The sequence below is a fragment of the Balaenoptera acutorostrata genome, chromosome 1 (genome assembly GCF_949987535.1).
Source record: "Balaenoptera acutorostrata chromosome 1, mBalAcu1.1, whole genome shotgun sequence".
Classification (NCBI taxonomy): domain Eukaryota; kingdom Metazoa; phylum Chordata; class Mammalia; order Artiodactyla; family Balaenopteridae; genus Balaenoptera; species Balaenoptera acutorostrata.
In genome coordinates, this window is record NC_080064.1 from 39,436,811 (window position 1) to 39,458,480 (window position 21,670).

Below are 21,670 nucleotides of genomic sequence, written 5' to 3' on the forward strand. Positions count from 1 at the left end.
GTGGCTCACGGGCATAGTCGCTCCGCGGCATGTGGGATCTTCCCAGACCAGGGCTCAAACCCATGTCCCTTGCATTGGCAGGCAGATTCTCAACCACTGCGCCACCAGGGAAGCCCCGAGAAATGTCTGTTTGAATCTTTGTCCTTTCTTTTCCCCCCCAGAATATTGCATTTAAAAAATTGTCTTTTGCAATTTTTAAAATTGGGTTATTAATCTTTTTATTGCTAAGTTGTAAAGTTTTAAAAATATATTTTTGGTACAAGTCCCTTATCCAGATATATGATTTGTAAATATTTTCTCCCATCCTGTGGGTTGTCTTTTCATTTTCTTGGTAGTGTCCTTGGAAGCACAGAAGTTTTAAATTTTGATGAGGTCTGATATCTTGCACTTTAGAACATACAGTATGCTTTCTATTGCCTGTGGTGCAGAGATTCAAAGATTGATAAAGTGAGGCCAGAACCGTAAAAGAGGTATAATTGGTAAGTGCCTGGGACTGAGAGTTGAGGGTGGAAGAGAGAGGAGATAGTGGTAGATGGAAAGGAAGAGTGGGAGCAACAGATTCTTGTTACTTCCTTGACTGATTACAGGGCATAATCGGGTCCAAGTTAAGTCAGGCTAGAGAGGTGGGAGAGGTTGTCCATTTTGCAAAATGGTTTCCAGCATTCTTCCTGTTGTGTAGTCATGGCAGGAAAGAAAGTTTTCCATAAAAATTTCCCATAAGCTTACCACTTTTTAGGACATTTCCTTTGTGTGAAGAAGTTAGATTCTAATCAAGAACCAGTAATCCCTTATGTCCTGTTCTACATTATATAAATGGGTACAGTTGTCTCTGGTCAACATTGAATCCCAGGCTGGGCTAGGATTTGATGGCTATACCATCAAAAATGTATATTCTTAGACTGACTTTAATTTTAGATTGAGAAAAATGTAATCATGAAGGTAAATTTTATACCAAAAAATTTTAGAAACATATACTGTTTTTTAAAGCCAAATATTGAGTTTCCTCACACTTTCTCCTATTAGCACAGGTTGATGGACTAAAAATGAAGATGATTCTTTGTTAAGCTAGATTAATTTTATCTTTTTAAAAAAAAATCATGAGAGTGGTTGGCACAATAAAGTTCTGAAAGTGCTCCAAGGGGTCATTCTGGAGACTAGAAGTAGTGTGGGTACATTGTCTGTCATGGAGGTGTCATTTCCAGAACATCTTGCTTATAATTTTGAACTCTAGTATCTAGAGTAAGGCTTCACTGAAATATATTTCCTTTTAAACTTTTGCTGCTGTGCCTTTTGGATCCTCTCAACTGAGTGTGTCTCTAAATTTCCATCTGTTTCTAGGCTATAAAACTGGACTGTTTTCTGTCTCCTTCTATAACTCTTGACTTCATGCCCATGCAGTGTGTTTCAGTGTTGCTATATTATACTTTTGTTTCTCCTTTGTTTAAGGAATGGATCACTTTCCAGAGAAATTTTTATCTAAACATTTGAATTGATTTTTGCTGCTATTCTCTACAGTGATTTAGTTTTAAATTTTAAATAAGTTTGTGATTGTGCAGGTACTGTTTTTCTTTTTTCTTGAACTTAGATAATGTTTTTTATGTAGGGATTTTTATTCCTAATGTGAGGCAGTTCATTTTGCTGTTCTCTTAGGATTTGATATTAATGAAACACTTAAATCAGTAATCTTACTTTGTGATGCTGTATAAAAAAATAATAATAAATAAATTAAATTTTAAGAAAAACCAAGTCTGTGATATTTGCCATGTAGAGATGTGTGCATAGAATATATGCTTTTTTTAAATTAAAAATTTAGTAAGTTTATATACATGTACATTGAGATTCAAACAATTCAAAAGTACATAAAGTAAAGAGTGAAAGTTCTCCTTAACCTTAGCCTACTCTTTTTTTTTTTTTTTTTTTTGGTTGCTTTGGGTCTTCATTGCTGTGCACGGGCTTTCTCTAGTTGCGGTGAGCAGGGGCTACTCTTCGTTGCGGTGCACACGCTTCTCATTGCAGTGGCTTCTCTTGTTGTGGAGCACGGGCTCTAGGCGCGCGAGTTTCAGGAGTTGTGGCACACGGGCTCTACAGCACAGGCTCTGTAGTGGCGCACGGGCTTAGTTGCTCTGCTGCATGTGGGATCTTCCCGAACCAGGGATGGAACCCGTGTCCCTTGCATTGGCAGGCAGATTCTTAACCACTGCGCCGCCAGGGAAGTCCCAGCCTACTCTCCTTATGTAATCACCTACCAACGTTTTTGTGTGTGGCTCTCTGGTCCTCTTTTGATGTATTTATACACAGATAAAAATGCACACGCACAAACATTGCCTATTGTTATTTTTTTGCTTAACAGTATATCTTGGATAGCTTTCCATATCAGAACATGCAGATAGCTCAACTCCATTCATAATATATACAATAATCTATTTAACTATTCATATATATTTGGACATTTAGATTTTCTGTTTACAGATGATGCTGACATAAACATTCATTACATATGTCTTCGTGCACATGTGCAACTATTTCAGTAGCACAGCTCCTAGAAATGGAATTACTGAGCCAAAGGGTATGCAAACTTAAATTTTGTTAGACTCTGCCAAATTGCCCTGTAAAAAGGCTGAACCAATTTACACTCCCACAAACTGTCAGGATGCAGGTTCTTCCCCACCCCCACCCTTGCCATAGCCAGATATAAGTCTTTATTTTAACCAATCTGATGGGTGAAAAATGAAATCACATTGCTTTAATTTGCATTTTCATGATTACCAGTAAGGTTGAGCATATGTTCTTTTCTCTGAATTGTTTTTTCTTTGCCCATTTTTGTATTGAGCTTTTTTCTTTGTTAGTAGGATCTCTTTGTATACAATGTATATTACCCTATTACCTTTGTATGGTGAAAATATTTTCTCCCAAGCTGTTGCTTGTCATTTGGTTGTATCTGTGATAAGTTTTTATTGTTTATGTGGTCAAACATAAATCGTAGCTGTTTTGGTTCTTGTTTTGGAGTGTCTTTCCCTATCTCAAGATTATCTTCCCCTGGTACTATCCTAGGGTTGTTTTTTGTTGTTTTTTTTGTTTTCGTTTTTTGCTTATATTGTGTTGTTTTAGAACTCTAATTTACCTGGAATTTAGTTTTGCATATGATATGATGCAAGAGTCTAATTTTTTTTCAGATGGGTAGCCGGTTGCATAGTATCATTTATTAAATAGTTCATCTTTTCCCCATTGATTTTTAGATGATGACTCTATCACTTATTGAATTCCCATTTACACTTGGGTCTGTTTCTGGACTCTGTTGAATTTCATTTTTCCATTTGTCTATTTTTATACCAGTATCATGCTGTTTTAATTACTGTAGCTTTATAATATTTTATGCCACCTGGTAGGACAAGTTCCCATTTGTAGTTGTTAATATTATTTTCAAATTTGGTCATTCTCTCACATTTACCCTTCCTGATAAACTTGAGAATCAACTCATCAAGTTTCATTAAAAAATAAATAATCCCAGGTGAAGTTTGATTGCGGATGCAATCAATTTATAGATTGATTTGTGGAAAATTTAAATATTTACAGTATCGAATGTTTCTATCCAGGAACATAGAATGCCTTCTTTTTATGATACTGATTTTAAGTGTTTCTAGTTTCTTCTTATAATTCTTACATATTAGTTTTAGATTTATCCCTAAATTTAAGTTTTTAGTACTGTTTTTTTGTTTTTTTTTCTTTTTTTTTTATTAATTAATTAATTAATTTATTTATTTTTGGCTGTGTTGGGTCTTCGTTTCTGTGCGAGGGCTTTCTCTAGTTGCGGCGAGCGGGGGCCACTCTTCATCGCAGTGCGCGGGCCTCTCACTGTTGCGGCCTCTCTTGTTGTGGAGCACAGGCTCCAGATGCGCAGGCTCAGTAGTTGTGGCTCACAGGCTTAGTTGCTCCGCGGCATGTGGGATCTTCCCGGACCAGGGCTCGAATCCGTGTCCCTTGCATTGGCAGGCAGATTCTCAACCACTGCGCCACCAGGGAAGCCCTTTAGTACTGTTTTGAATAGGATTTTTTAAATTGAGGTACAGTTGACTTGAATAGGATCTTTTAAAATGTATATTTTCTAATTAGCCATTGCTAATTGTTTGGAAGGCTATTGATCTGTTTGTTTATAAGACGATAGTAAGCAAGATAGATACATTCTTGTTCTCATAAAATTTTTAATGTACTCAAATACATCTGTGATGCCAATTTTTGGAGCCTGTGTGTTTGAGGGTATTTTCATAGTGAATTGCATTTTCATGTATCATATTTTCCTTGTTCTATAGTTATTCTTTGACTTCACTCCTTTATTGCTATGTAATTAGTAGTTTAGCCACTGATTATCTTGGACTTTGCTCCAGGAATAGCCTATATGAGTTAGTCTAACTCCTCCCTGACCCGTCTGAGTGCTCTCATAGTAGGTCTTGAATCTAGTAGCGTAGACCACGTTTTTAGGAGTATGTTCTTCATACTTCTAGTTTTAACAGCTAATAATGATATTTGACTGTGGCTGATAGTGTAATGTAGTATAGATATGATTTCTGGTAGTATAGATATTATTTCTGTTTTACAAATGAAGAAACTGAAATCTAAAAAAGGGTAAATAAATTTCCTAGAGTCACACTGGATTGTGACAGAGTTTAGTTATAAAACCTTATCTCAAATTATTAGTTCAGTGTTCTAAGTATGTGACTTCATGCAAGGTTCTTATGTTCTTCTGATCCTTGCTGAAGCCTATGTGTTTCTCTAAATGCATTTCTCTATTTGTTTGATAATGTTGCAGGTGCTCAAATTTTATGTTTGCATATATTACTGAATTCAGAGTTTGTTATCCTTTGCACATTTTTCTCAAGTGTTGATTGGTAAATCCAAATAAATTCTAGTTCTTAAAGAGAACCCAAGTTATTAAAATGTTGTGGTTATTTTGTAGTGAGGCTCTTTACAAATTGTATTCCCAAGTAGTTATATTTCTTAGGGTGACTTTCTTACTTTTGGTATTCCCTGGGTAAATGGTATTCTCGTTTTAATGTTACTTACCTTTTTTAAAAAAAATAAGTACAGTTGGTACTGTACTGCTTAGTGTTTAAGAAACCTCTCTTTCATAAAGTGAATAGAGGCTAGAGATTCGTTTGAGTGGTTTGATGTATATCCTCTGAATGTTCTCACAGGAATCGAATTAACTGTGAATTCTAGGCTCTTAGACCACCTGCAGCAGTATTTGTGTTGTAGTGATATGAGTGTGTTGCTTGTAGGCTCTGCAGTGACTATAAGAATTGATCATTTAATTAACAAGATGAGATGAGTGTTTCTTAAGATTAACAAGACCTCTGTGCCTATCCATTCATGTTGGAAATTTTCAAATTATTGCCTGTGAGCTCCTGGAATCCCTGGAGGCTTCTGGGCCTCATCTTCATCTTTGACTATTTTCCATCCCTTTCTGTTATAGGGAATGTGGATTGATTCAGAATGGCTGAGATGAATTAAAAGAAGTAAAAATACTGGAAATGACCAACTGGAATGAAATTGGAGTGTGAAAATTCCAATTCACAGTTGCTATAGGGGCCATTTGGTATGTAAAACAGATGCCAAAATCCTCAATATTCTGAGAAGTCTTCTGCAAAATGTTAGAGGGTTATTGAGGCCTTACACAAATGAGAAAACAGTCTATTTCATGGCTTCTAAATCACCCTTTCTTTTCTTATTTATTTATTTATTTTTGGCTGTGTTGGGTCTTCGTTTCTGTGTGAGGGCTTTCTCTAGTTGCGGCAAGCGGGGGTCACTCTTCATCGCGGTGCGCGGGCCTTTCACTGTCGCGGCCTCTCTTGTTGCGGAGCACAGGCTCCAGACACGCAGGCTCAGTAATTGTGGCTCACGGGCTTAGTTTCTCCGTGGCATGTGGGATCTTCCCAGACCAGGGCTCGAACCCGTGTCCCCTGCATTGGCAGGCAGATTCTCAACCACTGTGCCACCAGGGAAGCCCCTAAATCACCCCTTTCTTTAAGTTTTATTTATTGTTCTACCTTCTTGTCATTGCCTCTGAAGAATCACCTCTTCCCCAAGCAGACAGTGCTGGTAAAGACTGAATTCCTTAGGAAAAGTTAATGCAAATATGAAAAATTGACTTTATTAATTAATAGTAGGGCTCAAGTCACTGTAAATATGTAAGTCATTATTGCATCCTTTGTGAATATAACCTATTTATTTCCCCCAAATTAGCACATTGCCTGGCACTTTATAGAGACTTAATAAATATTTATGGATTTAAAATAAGTTCCATGTATTGCCTGAATTAAGGTTTTCTTACATGAAGAGCAAAACATTGAGGAAAATAAAATAGTGCTGTAATTGTCTGCAGTTGAATGGATTATATCCCTCCTCTTTTCTCCTTTGCAGGATATAAGCTTTTAAACTATCACTCTTTAATTAGAGAAAGAAATATGCTTCATGTTAATTTGGAGTCTGTCTTCTAAAGATTTTGCCTAAGAAAAGATTTAGCTTGTTTTATAACTTTCATAGTTTATAGTTAATATGTAGATTTTTAATTAAATAGGCATGGTCAAACGTGATGTACACATTTGGAAATACAATGAGGGCGGACTAAAAATGAGATTGGAAATCAGCTAGCAATTTAAGTCAGATATTATATTTAACCTTTCTCCCACTGTCTTCTTTCCTTCCTATACCTCCTTTCCTCCTTCCTTCCTCTTTTCCCTACCCCTTCCCTTTCTCTCTCTCCGTCCACTCCCGTTCCTCCCTCCTTCCCTCCCTCCCTTCCTTTCTTTCTTTCTTTCTAACCTCTGTAAAATGGTGATTATAAGAAAAATCCTTTTTCTAACACTCTGTGTGTAAAACTGGAAGGAACCCTAAACAGTTCACCAATTTTAAGCATCTGGGCACTGTACAGCAGTTCTTACAGTCAAAAGTAAGCTCTCCAAGACTGGCAGATAATGTTACTGGAAAGTGCTTATCAGACATCTCAGAGTAATCGGAAAAAATTCTGTTGGAAATGCCTTTTGAAATAAATGATAGCCTTACATGAAGTGTTGCTGGGATGCTGTAAGCTCTAAAGCTATTGTTTGCAACAGTGCCAAACTGGTGAGTCTGGATGGCTCCGGATAGCATTTCCAGGTGTTATGCTGAAGGTGCATTGTTGACAGTACATAATCAGAAATTAGATTTTTAAGGTTCACTAATCTTACAGGGAATGCAAAGTAACTTAGTCTTAGATGCTTCATAGATGTGTCAGCTATTTAAAGGACACCAATAGTTTTAATTCAGTTGCTTTAAAAGTATATTTGTATCTGCTATCTCTGCTGTGTTCCCTCTATGTAGCTCAAGGCTCAGTAGCAGTCCAATGGCACTTTCTAATTGCCATACTCACAGGAGGAGGTGCCTGGCATGTGGATCTCCTCTGCCCCCAAGGACTTGTCATTTATGCATCATTTGTACCTTGAACTCTTTTTTTTGCTATTGTTTTGGTTTTGATTCTTTTTGTTGTTGTTTTTATTCACATAGAACGACATTACCTAAATTTAGAAAGGAGGAAAGAGAATTGCTAAGAAGGGAGAGAAGTTATCAAGATGATTTGAGATTTGATACCGTAAAATTGTCAACATTTGCTTAGTTGTAGTAACAGAGTGCTGTTCTGTACTTGTTGAGAATATGGTGCATTTTTCCTCCCTCCAAATCTTAGTGTCTAATTCACAGACGTTATTGAGTTGTTTTTCAACTTCTTAAAGGAGAAAATGAAAGTAAAAAAATTTAGACGGTTACTCTAAATGAATTGAATTTATACATTTGTCACTAGAAAACTACTATTTTTAGCTGAATAGTGGCTTGTAATTGTAGTTATAGTTTATAGTGTTTATAATTTGCTGTGGTTTAAATGTTGGTTGTAAGACTGTAATTAGTGACCCACTAGATTTTAATTGCTAGGAAATTTCAGAGAATGTGAAAAAGTTTGGGTTAAGCCTGGGAAATATCCATTCTTGCTTTCCTCAGAATTGGCATCAGTGACTACTCCATGACAGCAGAATGCTTTGAAAACGTGCTCTTTAAAGTTTAGCTATTATTAAATACCATAATAACTAGTGTGTAAGTGATAGTTGCTTTTTTGTTGTAGAAACTCTGTGGTAAGAGGAAAGCTTCAGCAAAATCCTTAAAAATATAGTATAAAAAAGTAACTGGTAAATAGAGGATTTTAAAAAATGGAACGTGGATGAGAAATAGAAAGACATATAGATTTGGCATGATTATATTTATTTAAATTCCTTATCTCCTTGGACTTTGCAGACAAGGTTGTTTTCTGTGTAATTTTTAAAAAACATATCATTTGTACACTTCTACAATTTACAACTAGTCTCTCTTTTAAAAAAGTGATATGCCAAAACCCATTGTAATGTAATGTAAGCTTGGAAATTTGAGCTCTTCAATGTCAGGAAACAAACAGTGTGTGTACTAATTTCTAAATTACTAGCTGGGTTTCTAAATATATACGTTGTTCATACAGCCAAGGCAATCTGTACAGAGCAATCTGTATTGTTGGTGTTTCACTGAGCGTTTGCCATTGTTTAGTACTGTTTGTCGCTGCATTTATTCAATATTACCATATGCTATAATCTCCAGACCAGATGAGAGCATCCAGCAAGCATAGACTTCCAAGCAGGAGCCAGAGTAAGCAGTGGAAAATGAAGCTGCTGTAAAATTTTGTGGACAGCCGTTGCAAAATGCTTTCTGAAAATTGTGCATAGTAAATGGGAAAGTAGGTCACATCTTGTTTTTTATAAAGTCTTTTCCATATCCATACCCGTCTTTCGAAAGTTTATACTTGGTGATAAAAGTAGGCATTTAAAAATGGTGTGGTGTGAAAATAATTTTAAAATAACAATTTAAATAATTAAGTACTTTTGTACTTATTTCCATTTTCTATAAATGATGGGAATGTTTTTAAAAGCCTATTACAACAACTAAATACACTTTTGATCATTTCTTTTAATGCAAGGAGCTGTATGCCTAAGAGAGACATGAGTGATACTGTGGTTTTTGTTTATTCTCCTCAAACTTTATATCCAATTTTAGTCAGCAAATAAACTATTTAGTTTGTTTTTCTTTGCTGACTGCCTTATTGTTGGCTTACTTTAGTAAACAAGAACAAGTTTAGCCAGCAATTTTTAGAGATAGAAAAGGAGTAAAGAATGGCTTCTGCAATCTAAAAAAAAAAAAAAGAGAGAGAGAGAAAACTCACTATAGCCTCAGTAATTGAGAGAGTTAAGTTTTGTAACATGTGCAATTGAAACATTCTATTTTGGAAGGAAGGGTGGGAGTGTGGGCTGCCTCAAATCTTAACATTGAAATTAAAGATAAAATTTAAGTTATCAAATATTTATGGTACACTTACTATGAATGAGATAAAAACCCATTTAGGGAATCGTAAAAATTTGGGATGAGATGATTGTTTTAATTGAACATTGAATATAGATCTCAGTATCCTGATATTTGAGAGTAAAAATAATCTATTTTATTATTATGAAAATAGATTTTATAGTTCTTTTGATTTAATAAAAGGGAACATGCTAGTTCATGTGGAGGAAGAAGCTTTTCAGTATTCATAATTGTCTCTTAGATCCGTATTGTTTTCTCATTCCAACCACGGGGAAATGGCAGAATAACACTGTAGCATCTTATGTGACTTAGTTCAACTATTACCCTATACCCTGACCTAATACATCATTTGTAAATCCTTAATAATAATGACCATCACAATTGTAATACTACTATACTCCTGACCTTTCACAGTGTATTCATATCTGTTATCTCACTTAAGTCCTTTGAGTTGATTGGTCTCTCTGTCAAAACCTTTAAAGCCGGACTTCCCTGGTGGCACAGTGGTCAAGAATCTGCCTGCCAATGCAGGGGACACGAGTTCGAGCCCTGATCCGGGAAGATCCCACATGCCGCGGAGCAACTAAGCCCATGCGCCGCAACGGCTGAGCCTGTACTCTAGAGCCCATGAGCCACAACTACTGAGCCTGCGTGCCACAGCTACTTAAGCCTGTGCGCTCTAGGGCCTGTGCTCTGCAACAGAGAGAAGCCACTGCAGTGAGAAGCCCACACACTGCAACAAAGAGTAGCCCCCACTCGCCACAACTAGAAAAAGCCCACGCACAGCCATGAAGACCCAACACAGCCAAAAATAAATAAATAAATATTAAAAAAAAAAAAACAACAAACCTTTAAAGTGAATACATATATATACACACACATGCACACACACGCATATATGTAATAAAATATAAAAATGGTGTGTATATATAATATAAAAATGCTTCCAGATTATTTAAGATAAGTATCTTCATGATGGCAAGGAGGTAATGGCTTTTATCTCCTACTACATGTCAGGCTCTTTGGTAGGCATTTTATATAAATACATTATCTCATTTAGTCATCACCACTGAATTATAAAATAGGTATCTATATTCCCATTTTACAGATGAGACCTCTCTAGTCACAACTAGAGAGGTAGGAAATGGACTTTTGAGAGTGGTAAGGAAGATACTGGTTTAGACGGAGAGACAGTGATATTCTAAGACACTATTTGATTATGTGTCCACTCTCCAGAGTGGTCAGGAAAGCTAATTTCATGGAGGGGTAGGACTTGTACTGTTTACTGAGAAAGGGAACAAAACAGAAGAATGGGGTTTGTGTAAGTGCTGATGAGTTCAGTTTAGATGTGTTGAGTTTAAGGAAGGGAAGATCTTATAGAAGGTGGGTACAGCCAACTGTGGTAAGATTTTGGGGGTTTTGCCTTGAATTATATAGATTTTTGTTAGACATTTCTTTGAACATTATTAATAACATTTAAACTTTGTGTTTGTGAAGGAATATGATGAGCTGTTAATGCCTTGAATAGTTAAATAAGTTTCGGGTCAATTGCATGATTTGTGAACATTATAGCTACCATGTGCTACATAGGTTAAGGATATTTTTTAAGCAAACTGGATTGTATGAAATCTCTCTTCAATTTTTCTTTATTATTTATTTATTCTATAAGCAAAGCTTGTTTATTATAGAAAAATTAGAATATAGAAGTTACCATGAAGGGAAACAAACAGTAGTCCTAACACTGGGTTGAATGTATTTTGATTTTTTTCCTATGTGTTTTTTCTTTCAGAAATATGGCTACACACACCTTTCTGCAGGAGAACTTCTTCGTGATGAAAGGAAGAACCCAGATTCACAGTATGGTGAACTCATTGAAAAGTACATTAAAGATGGAAAGATTGTGCCAGTTGAGATAACCATCAGTTTGTTGAGGAGGGTAAGGAGTGTGAATGCCAACCAGTTAAAACCAACAAGGAAATGAGAAATTAAATCTGCCCTCCCTTTGAGTAATGAAAAAAATCAGAGTATTGAATTTCTTGCTTGTGGAGGGTGGTCATGGTGTTTGAGAATGGCAGAACTGGAAATTCCACTTTCACCTGGGAAGAAATTGGACAGTAGGAAACATTCTCTACCTTGGTCTAGGATCAGCTACAACTGAACATTCATATGTGTACACTTGACCCTTCCCAGCATGCAGAGAATCCATCCTCCTTCCATTTCTATTTCTTTTTCCTCCTTTCCCTTTTCTGTTTTCTTCCAGACTTTGTCCCTCCCTCCCTCTTTCTTTCCCTCCCTCTCTCCCTCCCATGACCCTCCCATTGTTGCCATTCTCTCAGTCTTGATGTTTCCTTTTCTGGTGCATGCATCACCATCTTCAGTGTGAAATGCTGAGACTAACAGCTATCAAACTAAAATAGGTCCCGTCTAAAAACAGATGCCTTGCATTTACATGATAACTCTCCACTATAGATTCTCAAGATTATAGTCATTAATAGATATTTTCACATATAAGAAACGTGAAGGAGAAATGGAAGAGTGGGAACAGCAAGAAATAGTTGAAGCCCAATGGAAAAGAGATACATGAGCTTCTGGTTGGAACCAGAGAAACTTGAAGAGTGGCTCATTCACACACATTCTTACCTCTTGTCTCAGAGAGTGGAGTAACCTGCTTCCATTCAGAGTAACTAAATCCTCTCTCCTTATTCTCTGGATTTAATGCCCTTTCTCCACTTTTATGCTTAATTGTGAAAGAGTAGTCTACATTTTTTACTTTTTCATTTTCTACTCTTCAGCTGTTTACACTAAGACTCTGTTTCCATCTTCATTGAAACTATTCTTGCTGATGTTACCAGTGATCTCTATCAAATCTAGGGGATATTTTCAGTCATTTTTCTTGTAGCCTTTAACTTCCTGTCTTTTTGAAACTCGTTCCTCCTTTGTTCTCTGTGACACCGTTTCTCTTGATTCTCTTCCTCCTTCAGTGACTGCTATTTCTTAAGTCTCCTTTGATAACTCTTCTTCTTCTGCAAGTTTCTTAAACCATGATGCTTCTCTCGGGGTTTCATCCTTGGTTCTCCTCTTATTTTATACATTTCTTGCTGGATGTTGTTAGCCATGTCCAAGGTTTTCACTGTGCTAATGATCCCAGAATCTATAACTCTAGCACAGATCTCTTTTTCTGAACTCCAGACCTATATTTCTTTTTTTTTTTTTTGGCTGCACTCCACAGCTTTGGAGGATCTTGGTTCCCTGACCAAGGGTCGAACCTGCACCATCAGCAGTGAAAGCACGGAGTCCTAACCACTGGACTGCCAGGGAATTCCCCAGACCTGTATTTCTAACTATTAGGCATCCATCTGAATGTCTCACAAGTATCTCAAAACCAACATGTCCGAGTCTGACTGTATCATCTAAAATGTGATCACCCTTTATTTCCTATCCTGGTTAATGGTTCTACCATCTACCCAGCTGCCCAAGCCAGAAATCTGGGAGCCATCCTATATTTTCCACCTCTTCCTCACTTTTCCAAATCCACTCAGTGAGCAGATCCTTTCAATTATCTTTCTCTTTATCCTCTTCTATTTATTAATAGTTTTTTTCTCCTCTATTACTACTATCATCTTAGTTCAGATCCTCTTTTTTTTTTTTTTTTAGTAATATTGGGAAGAATGCAGACATTATGTTGGGAAATCAATCACTGAAATATATTTTTCATTTTTTATTTATTTATTTTTTGGCTACGTTGACTCTTCGTTGCTGTGTGCGGGCTTTCTCTAGTTGCGGCGAGCTGAGGCTGCTCTTCATTGTGGTGTGCGGGCTTCCCATTGCAATGGTTTCTCTTGTTGCGGAGCACGGGCTCTAGGCATGCGGGCTTCAGTAGTTGTGGCTCGCAGGCTCAGTAGTTGCAGCGCATGGGCTTAGTTGCTCCGCGGTACGTGAGATCTTCCCGGACCGGGGATCGAACCCGTGTCCCCTGCATTGGCAGGTGGATCCTTAACCACTGTGCCACCAGGGAAGTCCCAAGATCCTCTTTTTTTCTTATTTGGACCATCACTAGAGCCTTATCGTTAGTCTTTTGCTTTTAATCCATCTTTGTCCCCTTCTAATTCATCCTTCATGGTGCAGTCAGTGATTTTTTTTTTCTAAAGGTGATGGGAGCATGTTCTCCTACTACTTAAAATTTCTCAGTGGTCCTGTATTGCTTGCAGAATAAAAACCAAATCCTTAGTGTGGTATAATAAGTTCTTCATTAATTTTGGCCCTACCTACTTTCTAGTCATTTCTCCTTCCACTCTCTACACGCATCCTAAGGTTCACCTTTACCAGCTTATTTCAGATTCATCAAAGCTGTTATGCTTCTTCATTTCTGAGCCTTTAACATCCAGTTGACACCATCTGGAGTACCTTGATCCCTGTCTGCCTGCCATTTCATTATTCAGAATTCAGCTTCTCTGCCACCTCTTTGGTAGAGCTCTTCCTGGCAGTTTCCCAGGTAGTTTGTGCTTGCTTCTTCGTTTTATCACAGCTTCCTTGCATACCTCAGTATAGAACTTAGCACATTTACTTACACATATTTGTTACCCACTGGACTGTGAGCCCGCCAGGGGCCATGACCTTGCTCTTCATGTTCCCTGATGGTAGGCCTTGAATGAGTGTATGTTGAGTGAGTAGAATATTGATGTACCCCTTCAGATGTCTTCTACTACCATAATTGGGATAGAAATGCTATAGCAGGGGTCCAAAAGCATTCTGTGAAATTTTGTGAATATTGGAGAAGCTAGATGCTGGGTTAAAGCCAACCCTCAGATAAAGGAATTAGGGGTCCTGACAGCCATTGTTCTTCTTGAGGAACCAGGAAAGTCTGAGCACTGAGGGAACGGGATGTCATTTTGCTTTAGAGTAGAGGCTCCTCTGGAGTTTGTCGAAGGCATGCATCTGTGCTTATCTCATGGTGATTGATAGTGGTAAGGATTTGGAGATTCGAGATCTGCATCTCCCATTCACATATTTCCACATTCTACCTAAATTCAGACTTTGGAAGAGGATGGTGAAATGTGCAATTCTTGCTGTCTTTCTGAATGTATTGTTTCCTTTGCTACCTGTGTTTTGGGGTGGCCAGTGGCATTTAGGTTTAAATTAGCTTCAGTTTAAAAAAAAAAAAAAAGACTATTGACTCCTACACTAATAATTAATGCTAGCAATCTCTTTATATATCCAAAGCTTCTTGCAGTTGGACTTGAATTATTGCAGAGAATCTGAGTACCTATAGAAGCAGCAGGGCTTCCCTGGTGGCGCAGTGGTTGAGAGTCTGCCTGCTAATGCAGGGGACACGGGTTCGAGCCCTGGTCTGGGAAGATCCCACATGCCGTGGAGCAGCTGGGCCTGTGAGCCACAATTGCTGAGCCTGCGTGTCTGGAGCCTGTGCTCCACAACAAAAGAGGCCGCGATAGTGAGAGGCCCGCGCACCGCGATGAAGAGTGGCCCCCACTTGCCACAACTAGAGAAAGCCCTCGCACAGAAATGAAGACCTAACACAGCCATAAATAAATTAATTAATTAATTTTTTTAAAAAAAGTTAAAAAAAAAAAAAAAAGCAGCATACTTCCTACCATAGCAAAATGACTTGGGAAGAGGAAAGGGAAGGCAAGATAAGGGTCTCTGTTGACTGGAGCAAAGATACTGGTTAATGCTTATTTTTCTCTTTTTGCTGTTTATAAGTTCGTGAAAATAATATATGCTTAACTATAGAAAATTTTAAAACTACAGAAAAAAAAATTGTGTGTGTATGTGTATAAAATGGGGGATACATAACCATAACTCTACCAGCTTGAGGCAAACGTTATTTCCTTTAAGTCTTTTTTTTCCTATGCACCCTCCACACTTATGATTTAAAGAATAATAATAAAACACACCCATATAGCTACCACTCTTCTTAAGAAATTGCATTAATGTAGTGTTGAACTTAAATCTTCCTTTTTCATTAGGAAATGGATCAGACAATGGCGGCCAATGCTCAGAAGAATAAATTCTTGATTGATGGGTTTCCAAGAAATCAAGATAACCTTCAAGGTTGGAACAAGACCATGGATGGGAAGGCTGATGTATCTTTCGTTTTGTTTTTTGACTGTAATAATGAGGTAATGAAAATCTTCATCTGCCTATATGGGCTTTAAACAGCTGATGGTCAACTATTAAAGAAAAAGAAAGTGATTTGTTTCACTTATATTTACATTTTATATTGACAGCAGTATTTTTTGAATTGGTAAGTTGGATGCACAGAACAGCATTGTCTTAAGCTATTTGGCATCAGCAATATTGTGGGCCTAAAATCTGCTTTATTTTCAAAATAACAAGAATTTGTGTTTTGTTTTGAGTTAAGAATTGACTCATACCATGTTAGGTAATGAAGCTGCATTGTTACTTCTTGAGTAGGCACTATTATCAGAGAGTATCTTGCCTTAGGATGTCGTTTACTGGAAAACAAACACACATTTCTGGGAAGTTGGGAAAACTTTCTACTTTAAAGAAACATGTATGATAGCCTGATTTGTCTTCTAAGAGTGAAATGAAAAAAAGCAGGAAAGCAGTCTTTTTCTTTCTGGTACTTCTAATAACATACCCAGACATACTTTTGAATAACTAAATGAATTTCTCGGTATCTTTTTTTTTTTTTTCCCGGAATCATTTAATTAAAAGGCCTGAGTCTGTATGACAGCTGTAATATAAACTTTATTAAATTAATGCCAGCGGCCTGAAAGAATAAGAATCATCAGTACTGCCTTGAAGGAAGTTGACTATTCTTAGGTTGAATTGCAAATGTGCCTGTGGTGGAGAGACTCGCTGCAGCCTTTGAGTTGTTTTAAAATGTAACTCTCTTTTTCCAACCCCCAAAAATATGTTTTCACTTATTCTTCAGAGTTAATTTTAGAATGTTACCACAGCTTTATAACTAAGGAATGTTTATTCACGATTAACAAGGGATACTTTATTCAAATGCAAATATGTTAACTCTTAAATATTTGGATATTTATGGAATTATCAAAAAGTAAGCAAAAATGGAACAAAGTTTGACGCATGTAATTCATACCTAATAAGTTAATGATAGATGGAACCATACACATAGAGATCATCTCTTTATTGCGGTTTGAAAAAAAATACACAGGAAAAACTGAGTCATGAATGAATTCTTATTATGCTCTGTACTTATTTAACCTAGTTTATATAAATTGAACCACATGTTTCAACTTCGCATGTTGATTAATGAATTAAACACATTGGGTTTAATGCAGGGTTTTGTTGGTAATCTCCGAACTTTCTTCTCTTTTCAGGTTTAAAAGACTGGCAAATTCATATCATTTTAAAAATAACTTTTTATATATTTCTCTTTTCAGATCTGTATTGAACGATGTCTTGAGAGGGGAAAGAGTAGTGGTAGAAGTGATGACAACAGAGAGAGCTTGGAAAAGAGGTACTTTGCAGTTTTTACACATTGCTACCACGTCTCAGTTTGGAACTTGAATAACAGATAAAACACGTGCCCCATTTTGGACCAGAAAAAGAAAATGTCATGCTTAAATATGTAGAATGGCTTGTCTAAAAAGCTGATAAGGGAGGGAGCCAACTGGGTTTTATTCTGTATTGTCCCCCGATCTGTCCTATAACAGGGGAGAGAAGTATGCTTAGAACTTTGCAATATTTGCTTCTGTTGCAGAATTCAAACCTATCTTCAGTCAACAAAGCCAATTATTGACTTATATGAAGAAATGGGGAAAGTTAAGAAAATAGATGCTTCTAAATCTGTTGATGAAGTGAGTATCCCTAGCCTGCCTAATAGTAAAGTAACAATGTGATTTGGGGCAGGGAGGGGAGCAATATGCAGGAGAAAAAGAAATACCATGACAGATTATTTTGCTTTTCAAAACACTGGAGACAATGAAAAGCTAGGCTTTTTCTTCTTTTTTTAAATTGAAGTATGTATATTTTATCAATTTACAATATTGTGTTAGTTTCAGGTGTACTTCTTTTTGGATAGAGTCTAAAATGGGTTTTACAATTTCAGACTTGTTCTTTGTAAAAAGTGGGTGGTGTATTAATTCCAAACCTCTTTTCTCAAGCACTGGAAAATTGGCATTTTCAGAACTGTGATTTGGACCATGATCATTTTTTAAAAATCTGTAACATGAATAGCAAATCATCTAGCTGAAGAGCCCCAGGTTTCTTTCATCTCTTCCATCACAGAGCACGTAGCTCCAGAGGTACAGGGTTTCCACGACTCAATGCTTGCCTCTTCCTTCATGAATCTTGCGTCTCTGTACTGTGGTTTGCGGACTCTCAGTGCCCAGCCACTACTAGTGTCTCTTAAATTCACCCAGTCTTTCCCTGATTCCCTGAATCATCTTCCCCTGGACCTTTTTTTTATCATATAGTCATTTTTGGTTTTTTATCCATGGTCCCTTCCTGTAGAGGTGAGGTAATACAGAAGACTTAGTGTTTTAGAATCAGAACTAGGAAGATAAGCCACTTCCGTTCACTTTTACTTTTTATAATATTGGTAGCCTATCAAGAAGTTTGTTTTGTCCTAAAAGCACTAGTAAAATTGAAGCAACATGTTCATAATTTTATATTGAAGCAACACGTTCATAATTATTTACGGTTTTGTACTACTGTCTAAAGTAAAATAGATGAAACTAAGAAATTATAATGTGTTTTTTTAATTATCCATTTTGAAAATTCATGTAAAATTGACTTTTAACAGGAACTTAGCCATATGGTGTTTTAACAATATTTGCCTTTTAAAATATTATTATTATCTTTTTCCTTTACAGGTTTTTGATGAAGTTGTGAAGATTTTTGAGAAAGAAGGCTAACTCTAAACCTGAAAGCATCCTTGAAATCATGCTTGAATATTGCTTTGATAGCTGCTATCACAACCCCTTTTTAAGGCAATTTTAATCTTTCATAATTACATCTCTGTTAATGGCTGGAAAGTATGTAGTAAGACAAATTAAATTTTTTATCTTCATTTCTTTTTTTTTTTTGTCACAGGAGTAGACTGAATTCGAGTCTAACTTCATCTTAGCTATGGTGCTCACAAAACAAAGAAGGGTGTTAGCTAGTTCTTTATTTTTATTCAAAAAGAATATCCCTTTTATAGTTTGTGCCTTCTGTGAGCAAAGCTTTTTAGTATGTGTGTATATCCCTTTAGTAATTACAACATGTTTGGATTAGGGATTCCCCACGTCTTCTTTCTCTTGCAGGTTTTAAATTTCCAACCTGTTAAGTGAATTTATGGACCAAATTCTAAGGAACTTTTTGTGTAGTGAGTTCTTGGACAATGTGTTTGGTAAACAAACTCATGAAATGAATTCCTAGAAGTATTTTAATATTTATCAAATAGCTGACCATTTCCTATAGAAGGGTAAGAAAACTTAAGCTTTGTTTTACTACAATTTGTACAAAGTTGTTTGCAGGGCATAGTCTTTGCTTCCAGGGGTTGGGATGGGGGCACTGGGGGTTCAGAGCCTGGTGGAATTGTCAGCTTTATTCTGACATAAATCTGAGGGTAAGGGGCAAGGATCACATCAAATGACATGTGTTCCTTTTGCTCTATTATATAATGTTATTAATGATTGAACTGATCTTAACAAAATTCCTAGTAGTGGAACCTTGAAATGCATGTACTTAGTAGATTTATGGTAAAATGCTTTGGTTAGTGTTTTAGTAAGACTTCAAAGTTTTTTTTGTTTATTTTCTAGACTAAGCATAGGGTTAGTACAAAGCAGAAGAAATCTAATGGTTAAATTTCCCATTTGTATTTTATTTTCTTGAATACTTTTTTTTGTAGTTGTTTAAGAAGATTTAAAAATTGCACTTTGGTCAGAAAAATAATAAATTTATCTTACAAATGTTTGATTCCCTTCCTGGCTACTTTTATTCAGTAAATTCTTTTCTTGGCATCATGTTGAAGTATTAAAAGGTACAGAATTCTTAAAAAGATATAGAGTCCAAAGGAATTTTCTCTTAAATTCATTCTTCCTTTAAAAATCTCTGAAAAATTTGTTTTCTCCTTATCTTTTTCTGCCATCACTAATGCAAAGTGGTATCCAAGGTTCTTAATGTGAGATTTATTAAAATTTTTCTCATTTTCAGCACTTATACTGTTTGGTATACAGGGTTAAATTGGGCAAGGAATTTTGACTTTGTATAATCAGATTTTATATTTAAAGTCACTGGGAATAGTGAGGACAATTTATGGATGTTCTTATATTTTAATAGATTTATTTATTTCTATGTGTGTTATGAAATTCACTTATTAGTGATGAATTTTCAACATACTTGCCATAGAAAACAAAGTATCCATAAGTACTGTAACATATTAGCCACTAAAATCTGTGTTAAGATTATCTTGGTTTCTTGGAAGAGATTGTAATGAATTCTTATCTAGTGATTTAATCTAGCCAATACTGAGGGATTTTACTGGTAGTGGTAGTTCAATCAAACAGCTGTAGTATGAAGCAAGAGTAAAGACTACGATTTTGAGAACATTCCTACTCATATAAGTGAAGAAATCCATTGGATGGGGATCTAAATATTTATATTTATATTGTGAAAGCAAACTTAAGGTTTTTAAGAAGACTGCTGAGACTAGGTGCTTTGCTTCCTTTCATCAAATATCTTTCTGTGGCATTTGAGAGCAAAAACCCAGAAACATAGTAATTGCTAAATTACAAGGCTTTCCTTTTTGTTTGCTTTTTAAGTAGAAAAACATGTTGGCAATATTGAGTTTAGGAGTTGATTGAGTTACATCTGACTTCACTAGTTTTGGTCATTTCATTTATTAAAGATACAGTCATCAATGAGTTTTTGACTTTAAAGACCCCAATGGAAGGCTTGCTGTTTTTAAAAAATTAACTAACATTATTTTTATTCAGTGATGTTGGATGTGTATGAATTATCAATATTTAGGGAGTAATCCCAATAAATTTTGTGCTATGGGCTTTACTGTTTGCTGGTTCAGATTTCTATTCTCTCAAGCATACTGAAGATCAAGAAGTATCATATTTAACATGTGGGTCCTCACAGGGCAAAAGCAGAGTTCAGGATCCAAGAGAATTTTCCGCTCTGTGTATGATGTTTATGCATCTTGAATTAAGCAGAAAGCATGACTTTATCCTGTTCCTTAAAGAAGTAACCCAGATTGAGGCACAAGTAGCCCAATTCATTACTGGCCTGCAGCATTAATCACTTGTCTCTTTGTGGGGGAAATTGGCAGCAGGCAATGTGCATCAGGATGCGGGGTTTTTTGTGGCCTTGTAGCTTTGTCCATGTAATTTAAGTGGTTGCCTGACATTCCAGTGGTCCCTGGAGATAATAGTGGTTGACAGTTTTGGCCAGACAAGGTCAGCATCTTTTCCCTGGAGGTTTGGTCCTTCATCTGCAAACATATACTAATTGCACAAGCCACAGTGCTACAAACACATACTCTGCCTTCCAAGAGTTTTCTATCTAAAACTAACACTCCGACGTGGACAGACCTTCAGATGTCTTCTGTTGGCTAACTTCAGTCATTTTTATATAGCTTATTGCAATTCTCCCTAGCCTTCCTGCATACTTCAGCTTAATTAAGTACTCCTTAATTCTAAGCAATTTTTTTTAAATGAAAGGAAGTTCATATATTGTGTACCAAAGGAAAAGGTAAAAATGGTCCTAATCACTTATCCCTTTACTTCTTCATCTCTGACTTCAGTGTAAGTACTCTCTTGGGTTCAAGTCTGCTTTCCTTTGAAGGGGTGTGGTTATTTTGATTGTGATGTTAATTCTGGACTTCAGCTAAATTCTGCAGGTCATCATCTTTCCTGTTCTGGGGAGAGCTGAAGGACTAAGTTGAATTTCTGGCTACCACCCTATGCCCTGTGTCAGCCATACCAGCTCCAGGCTATCACCAGGGCTCAGACTTCTATGGGATCTCTGCCATCCCATTCATTCTTCAAAGAGGCTTTTCTTTCATGACTTTGTCCTTCTAAGACTCAGGCATAAGAGAAGCGGGCTTAATTATTTTGTACTGTTTAGTGAGACGGGTAATAAATCAGCATTTCTCTAGGTGGTGAGGTTCTTGCAGCCACAGAAAATTGTTTTTTATTTTGTGATACATTTTGAAGTAACTTTATGCAACTTCTTAGCACTGGTGTTTGATGCCCTAACCAACCAGAGGAAAAGCATCTGCAGAGGTGGGTTACTACATCCCAACCCTAATGGTAGATAACCCTAA

The 21,670-nt window shown here is 36.5% G+C and overlaps 1 protein-coding gene across 2 annotated transcripts in view; it reads left to right on the forward strand.

Annotated features, from left to right (window-relative positions):
* Positions 1-19,311, forward strand: part of CMPK1 (cytidine/uridine monophosphate kinase 1) — a 34,013-nt gene extending 14,702 nt beyond the window's left edge. For both annotated transcript variants that reach the window (XM_057531644.1, XM_007164762.3), the window contains exons 2-6: positions 11,192-11,338; positions 15,387-15,539; positions 16,794-16,870; positions 17,114-17,210; positions 18,228-19,311. In XM_057531644.1, coding sequence (XP_057387627.1) covers positions 11,192-11,338; positions 15,387-15,539; positions 16,794-16,870; positions 17,114-17,210; positions 18,228-18,269 — 516 coding nt within the window. In that variant the 3' untranslated portion in view covers positions 18,270-19,311. The remainder of the gene's footprint in view (positions 1-11,191; positions 11,339-15,386; positions 15,540-16,793; positions 16,871-17,113; positions 17,211-18,227) is intronic.
* The last annotated feature ends 2,359 nt before the right edge of the window (positions 19,312-21,670 follow it).